Here is an 8,165-nt window from a genome sequence, read left to right as displayed (position 1 = left end):
CTACGCATTTCTAATCGTTTTTTTATTATTATTATCGAAAGACTTAGGCGATATAGGCATACACGTCTCGTTGGAAACAGAAAAAGTTCATCTCGGTAATATTGTAGCCTAAATAAAATGACCAAAAAAAAAAACTATAGCCTAATCTAAAATGAAATATATGTAGAGCTAGATTTTCTTGGACGAATGATATAAAATAAGTATAAATAAGTCATATGAATCTGATAGATCTAAAACAAATACTGATAGTCATTCATTAATTAATTATTAGAATTACTTGACTACCAACTGGGTATTTTTATTGCCAAAATGCAATGTATTTTATGTGCATTTATTAAAAACAACAACCAAAAATTAAGCGTTCGACGCAACTAGATCTAATATTAATAATATAGATTCTAGTTCTAGATCTAGATCCAGAAAGCTACTTCTCTAATTCAGTTTTCTAGTTTAATTCTAGTTAGATCTAGATGTCTAGACCAGTAGATCTAAATCTAGCCAGGGTTTTTGTCATGGCGACTCATGGAATAGATCTATAACTCTGCAGCCGCCTACTCATAGTGATCACGATATGACACTGAGACTGAATGACAGATGACGAGATACTATTCTGACTATTCTTGAGATACTCTCTCTACTTCATAGTACTTCTATATAATTAATAATATATATAGTTTTATTATTGATTATAGATCTACATCTATATATAGATCTAGATCTAGTAATTTTAGATCTAGTAGATCACAGTAAAACTCAATGTGTACTTCCGACTTAAGCTCAACAAGTCTAAATTGCACGAAATAAAAATAAAAATAGGCCTAATACTAATAGACTAATACAGTGTTGACACTCCAAGCTACGCATTTCTAGATCTATTCGTTTTTTTATTATTTTTATCGAAAGGACTAGGCTATAGGCATACACGTCTCGTGGGAAACAGAAAAAGTTCATCTCGGTAATATTGTAAACAAAATGACAAAAAAAAACAACACCAATATAGCCTAATCTAAAATCAAATCTAGAGCTAGATTTTATTGGACAATTGATATAAAATAAGTATTATTTAATATTGATATACAAACATTATATAATATATCGTTTATTATAATATGCCTCTATACATTTTTTTAAAAATACGCCATTCCATGAGATATGTTTTAATCACTTAACTTGAATACTATTTAATCTGGTTTTTTTTTTACATCTCAAAATACATTGAATTTCGATGAATTTAGAATTAAGAACAAACGGAGACGAAAAGTGTTTGCCTCAACAGATTTCTGATATTGTGTTTAGATCTAGACTCTTCTGATTTAGAATGACTTAGAGTTAAATAGATCTCATCTATGATCTACTAGTAAAGTCTAGTATTATTATGACCTATGATCTACTTAATTAACTACAATCATTTCACATTTGACTTGAGTATTTTGACTTGACTAGATCTAGATCTAGTAACTAGTCGCTCTAGATCATCATCATCAGTGTAAGTGTACTGTAACTTGTGTAAGTCTAGATCCAGATTCGTATATTAGAATTAGATCTAGTCAGTAGACAAGTAGTATCATTTACTATCATTCTAGAAATAGATCTATAATATATATATATATATACTATGACTATAAATTTTATATATAATTATAGTCAATATTTAATATAGAATAGATCTACTACTACTACTACTAGATCTAGTCCAAGTTGAGCACTAGTACTTACTATTTTTAAATATATAGAATTAAGTAATTAAGTCTAGTATATAGACCCTATATGGCTATCTAGAATACATCTACTAATCTACTTAAAATAGATCTATACATATGATATTATTATAGTATTATAGTATACTATTCTATTACTAATCTATACTAATACAATACTCATCAATACTGTCTATAGTCTAGATAGTAGACTATAGCTGTCTATTACTATAGAGATTAAATAGATCTAGTAAATAAAATATTAAAATAAATTCATTATAATAAATAGCTTTTATATAGGTAATATAGCGCTACTTTCATGCTTATAGATGTAGCATGCCCAGTTAGAGCGCTTTGGTCCAATCTCATTTGTGGACCAGTGGGGGGAGGGGGTATCTTGGAAAATGTTTTTCGTGCTGCCTTTAGGCACTCAGTAAACACAACTATATCCGAGTCTGGTGTTGAATCTCGAGCCCCCTTCAATGGCTTCATATGTAGCCAAGCCAAGTTCAGGCGTACTTAGCCTATTTTCCCACAAAATAGTTATAGAATCTTGAAATCTAGTATGATAAGTATCTAGATCTAGACCTATCTAGATATAGATCTATTATATAATAGTAGTAAGTAGTAGATGTGGAGTCAAAATCCATTAGAATAAGTATTGTCATTAATCATAATTAATGATTAAATAAGTGATGACCAGTGATGTTTAGTAAACATCCATTAGTGGCATCATATTAGTCTAATATTATGATTTATCTTAATTCACTTAAATAGTAAAAGTGAAATTAATGTCTAAACATATGACACTTTAAATTACTGCCACTTAGCCTTAGCTCGTTATAATTATCACATTACAACTAAATAATCTTATAATCATATTTTTTTTAAAGTGTAATTTCTTACTTTATTTTAAACCATACATATGATATAAGTGCAATTTTAAATAAAGTCAAATATATCTTTAAATCAAGGAATCACAATTAAATGTAGTAGTATTCATTATTAAATATAAATTTGTTTAGTTTCTTCTAACTCTACTACAATTACAAATTAAAAGATGCTGAATCGTATGATGAGTATATCTGTATACATGCAACAGCAAAAGAGAATCAAAGTAATTAATAAAATTTTAAAAAAATGTGCTGATTCTAAAATTGTTTAGTTTTTATGCAAGACGTTTAGACAATATTTGAAATTATTCTTTGATTTTTAATGTGCAGGTTCAAGAAATTTTATTTCAATCTCTGGAAATGGGTGGTGCTAATTGTGCCATTGTGGGATGCACTGCCACAAGAAGTAGTTGCAAAGGCTTGTCCTTTTTTAAGCTACCTAAAATGGATAAAACACCAGAAAAAGATCAATGGAGAAGTCAGCTGATATCATGTATAAATAGATCCGATAAAGGGTTTAATCCTAACAGGGCAACAATTTGTTCAATACATTTCAAGCAGACTTGCATCAAAACAGGTAATTTCAAATGCATATCATTTATATTATTGAAACAAAAAAAAATGTAGAGCTTAGTATAGATGTATTTTTCTATCATAAAAATGTCTAAAGTACATAATTTAGTGTTTACTCTCATCTAAAAAAAATATATTTATTCATGTATCACAGGCACCACTGGAAAAAAATTCCTTATACCTGGAAGTCTTCCTACAGAGTTGATGCCTACTGTTGAAACGCACAAACAGATACACAGGAATCCACCAGTAAATCTTTTTTTTTAATATGCGCTTCAAAACAGGTTGTAGACATATTTATTTTTAAATTGAGCTGGGAAACTTTAAATCTTTCAGTTCAAATTATTCTGATATAAAACAGATTGAGTTTTCAGAGACAAACAAAAATCTGCAAGAGTTACTAAAACTGACGTAACATTTTTATTTAATTATATGATCTAACATATTTGATATTATTCAAATGTAAATGAATTGGCTACAGAAATGCATAAATAACCTAAATTATTCATGAAAATATTTTAAAAATTTAAACTAAGAAAAGAAAAAGGAAGTATATAAAAAAAATTATTTAAATATCTATATACTTCAATATATATATTTTTCTTATTCTTTCACAAAATGAAATTTTCAATTTAGCCTTTTAATTATACATTTAATCATTAAATATTGAAAAATCACAAAACTAATCAAACTTTATGAATTCAAATTTTATAAAAGATTAACAAATGCACTGAGTAATTGGGTTGTTTTATTTTTTTGTGTCCCTAGATATAAAAGAAAAGAGAAACCACTAACACAATGCTATCTTATTTGTTTTAAATGTTTGTCCTGCAATCAATTTATTACTAAAACAAAGTATAAGTACCATGGGCATAGCCAGGAATTATTTTCGTGGCCCCCCTCCCCCCGCGCGATATATATATATATATAAATATATATATATACACACATACATATATATATATATACATGTGTGTGTGTATATAATTAATCTTTATTACATTCTGACTCTTCATTCTTTCGGAAGACGTTTATTTTTATTTTTTTAAAACTTGAGATGGGAAACCTTAACTCTTATTTTTCTCCTCCCTCGCGATATATATATAATATATATATATACACATAAATAGATATATACATATATATATATATATATATATATATATATATATATATATATATATATATATATATATATATATATATATATACACATACATATATATATATATACACATACATATATATATACATGTGTGTGTGTGTGTATATTTAATTAATCTTTATTACATTCTAACTCTTCTAACATTCTTTCAGAAGACGTTTATTTTACCCTAGAATGAGTTATTCCTGGAGTTAGTGGAAATTTTGTAGACTCCCCGCCCTTTATAGTAATGGGGTCTGGGTAGCGCTGTGAGTTCCCCTAGCGTGGGGCAAAGCCCCCCCGCCAGGCGCTATTTCCAGTATTGAAAGCCTAAAAAATGCATATTCTGAGGTACTCTACAGTGCATTATTCTGTTGTCACAAAGTTTTATTGGGATTCATTTGACAAGTATCAATCTTATTCATTATTATTCAGATATGTTAAAGTCTTTGTACTGACAATTTAGGTGTCTTCAAAAAAAAAAAAAAAAAAAAGTCCTATGTATATCTATGTGTTAATATAGTCATTGATATGTTTATTATATAATAAGTCATTAGAATGGGGAATGGGAATACATTAGTTTGACCTTTCCATTGTTTGAGGGGAAGTACACTTGTGTATCAGTAAACGTCTATGTAAAATGTTATTATGTTGATATATTTAAAAATTTGAATAATATAATTATATGTAATAAATATTTATCGAATACATTTGTGAATGTTGTGAATTTGTTTATGTGTTGTATTGTTACGTTACGTTTGTGTGGCAGCAGAGGAGATTAATTATAAAATCTCATTTGTTGTACCTAGGTATTAACTCTTAATAAACATCAACTATAGTGACCTTATCACTTTTATACAATAATAAAAATGGTGATTTGAATTTGTTTATGCTGCATTTTATAATTGAATTTAAGATATATTATGATATTGTAGGTGGAACGTTCGTCGCCTGCCTTGGCTCAGAAAGTTGCGTATTACTCTTTTAAGGAAGTAAAAGCAGATGCAGCCCTCATTAATCTTCCTTGGTGCCTCATTGAGAATTCCGAAAACGCCGTTGTATTTGGACTTTTTGAGACTGATACATCTCATTTAAAATATAAAGTATTTTTTAAACTTGATTTTATGACAGATATTCATATTGTTGGTATTCCAGCACCAAATCTATCACAAAGTTATGAGGGAGTAAAAATTAAAAGTTATCTTGATATTATTTTATCGAAATCCATTTGTCCTGGTATAAGGCAAAAACATTTGCAAGCATTAGCTAGTCTTCCAGAAAAAAAAGATCAAACCTATTTCAGACATATTTTAAACAAGACAGATTTCGGAACAAATAACTTTTATCATTTTTCAATTATCCGATCTCGGCATTGTTTGCTTCTTTCTGATGGCATATGCACACATTGCAAAGATTCTGAACGTTTACTACAGAAAAAGTGGAATAGAGCTGAGATGAGCAAGAAAACTCCATTAAAGTTGAATTGTTCCATGAACTCAACATGCCCTTTAAAATTAAAAGATAGACTTAAAAATAGCAGACAAGAAAATAAAATTTTGACCAAAAAAATACAAAGCTTTAATGCAGTCCTCAAAAAAAATTATATTGAACTTAGAGAGGATGTACACTTAGGCATTCGAAAAGTAATAGAAAATGCTGCCATCACAGATCCGTTGTCTCAATTGTTTTGGGAAGAACAAAAAAAAGCATTTGACTCTAAATCATTTGGGATGCGTTGGCATCCGACTATGTTAAGACTGGCAATTTTATTACATAGTAGGAGCCCAACAGCTTACCAAACATTGAGAAAAACTGGTGTACTAAAACTTCCAGGTGAAGCAACCATTCGAGACTATACAAATGCCATTCATCCTAAAACTGGATTCAATTGTGAAGTAATAGATGCAATTAAACAAGCAACTAAGGATTTTGATGAACATGAGCGCTTTGTAATTTTACTTCATGATGAGATGGCTATAAAAAGTGATCTTGTGTATGATCAGCGAAGTGGGGAAGTTGTTGGGTTTGTTAATAGTGACAATGTAAAAGAAAGCTCATCATACCAACTTGCTACCCATGTACTTGTATTTTTTATTGTAGGAATTAATACAAATTTAAAAATGAGTTTAGGATATTTCGGGACACAATCTGCAACACCCTTGGATCTTTATACTAACTTTTGGAGAGCTGTTCAAAATTTAGAAAATCATTGTGGGCTCAAAGTGATTGCTTCAACATGTGACAAAGCTTCTGCCAATGTCAAACTCCATCAGTTACATGATTCTCAAATTGATAGCACTATTTGCTTTAAAACCATAAATCATTGTGCGACAGACAGATTTATTTATTTTCTTTCAGATGTTCCACACTTACTTAAAACAGTTCGAAATAACATTTTTAAATCAGGTTATGGCAAATCTAGACTGCTATGGAACAATGGAAATCACATTGTCTGGAGTCATATTGTTGACTTGTACAATAGAGATATAACATCAGACCTCTTTAGAACACATTTAACATCAGATCACATAAATCTGACATCACATTCAATTATGAATGTACAACTTGCAGCACAGGTTCTCAGCAAAACTGTAGGTTCAGTCATGCAAGCATATGGTTCAAAAGACAGTCAAGAAACAGCAAAGTTTATTTTATTAATGGATCGTTTTTTCGACTGTATGAACACCAGATCACTATCTGAAGCTCATTCTGTAAATAAGCCAGATCTTCTACCGTACACAAATTGTGATGATCCTCGTTTTGAGTTTTTAAACAATGAATTTGTAAAGTATTTAAATGATTGGAAAAGCTCTGTGGACAAGAGAGAAGGACCATTTAGCATAAGTCAAAGAAATAAAATGTTTTTGAGTCATCAAAGTTACAAGGGTCTTGTGATGACTGTTAATGCCTTTACTGAAGCTACTAGATATCTATTACAAAATGGTGTAAAATATGTACTTAGCAACAGATTTTGCCAAGATCCTCTTGAAGAACATTTTGGTAGGCATAGGTGTTTAGGCCACACAAATGAAAATCCGAATCTGTGGAGTTTTGGTTACCAAGAAAACAAACTTAGGCTTCAAAGAAATTTAACACTGGCTTTTCAGCCACGGGGAAATGTCCAATCCCACCACATTTAAGTTACAGTCCACTAAAAAAGAAAAGAAAAATGGACAAGTCTGATTTAAATTAAATAACTTTTTAATTAAGTGTAATTTGATAGGTTGATTTAGTAAATTACAAGCTGCATTAAGCGTTACACATAACAGTATATATTTATTTTCATACACATTTGTCAGAAATGCACACACACAGCATGATTGATTTTTAATGTACTTTTATCTCATAATTTTTGTGTGTGCGTTTCACATTATTATAGTTATACTGCTTCTTAAAATTAAGAACATAAAGGTTGAGTTCAGATCAATGTTATTAACTATGGCTTTGTTTTGTGCCATTTCCATAAATTAAAGGTATTGACTTAAATAACATACAGTTTTAAATTCTCTTGTAATAAAAGTAATAAAAAAAATAATTATTGAATAACACTAATGTCTATTTTTCCTGATCAAAATGTATTTTGAATTTTTTTGGTTGAATTCTGAATTTGTTAAATAATATCTGTTCATCATTTGTTAATCAACATACTTTTTATAAAAAAAAAATTAATAGCACACTGAGAATTTAACTTTAAACAATTTTAATACAACAATTAATCAGTTTTAAAGTGTCACTATTCATAGCCCATTCATTTATTTATTTAATGTCAGTTCTAATTTACGTTGCAACATGACAGACAACTAAGTACATCACATTAATGAAGTACAGACTAAATTTATCCAATGGCATACATGATAC

The 8,165-nt window shown here is 29.1% G+C and overlaps 1 protein-coding gene across 1 annotated transcript; it reads left to right on the top strand.

Annotated features, from left to right (window-relative positions):
- Nucleotides 1-226: 226 nt before the first annotated feature.
- On the top strand, nt 227-7,447 carry LOC129921592 (uncharacterized). Its single transcript, XM_056021193.1, has 5 exons — nt 227-955; nt 1,236-1,486; nt 2,921-3,167; nt 3,318-3,412; nt 5,243-7,447. Exons 3-5 carry the CDS (start codon nt 2,951-2,953, stop codon nt 7,445-7,447), a joined length of 2,517 nt encoding a protein of 838 aa, XP_055877168.1. The 5' UTR covers nt 227-955; nt 1,236-1,486; nt 2,921-2,950.
- The last annotated feature ends 718 nt before the right edge of the window (nt 7,448-8,165 follow it).

This window comes from Biomphalaria glabrata, chromosome 2 (genome assembly GCF_947242115.1).
Source record: "Biomphalaria glabrata chromosome 2, xgBioGlab47.1, whole genome shotgun sequence".
Taxonomy (NCBI): Eukaryota; Metazoa; Mollusca; class Gastropoda; family Planorbidae; genus Biomphalaria; species Biomphalaria glabrata.
This window is presented reverse-complemented; position numbering and strand designations above follow the sequence as displayed.

Coding starts and splice junctions, on each gene's coding strand:
- LOC129921592 (XM_056021193.1), top strand. CDS start 2,951: ATGGGTGGTGCTAATTGTGCCATTGTGGGATGCACTGCCACAAGAAGT. Junction 3,168..3,317: donor GCAGACTTGCATCAAAACAG/GTAATTTCAAAT, acceptor CATGTATCACAG/GCACCACTGGAAAAAAATTC. Junction 3,413..5,242: donor AGATACACAGGAATCCACCA/GTAAATCTTTTT, acceptor ATGATATTGTAG/GTGGAACGTTCGTCGCCTGC.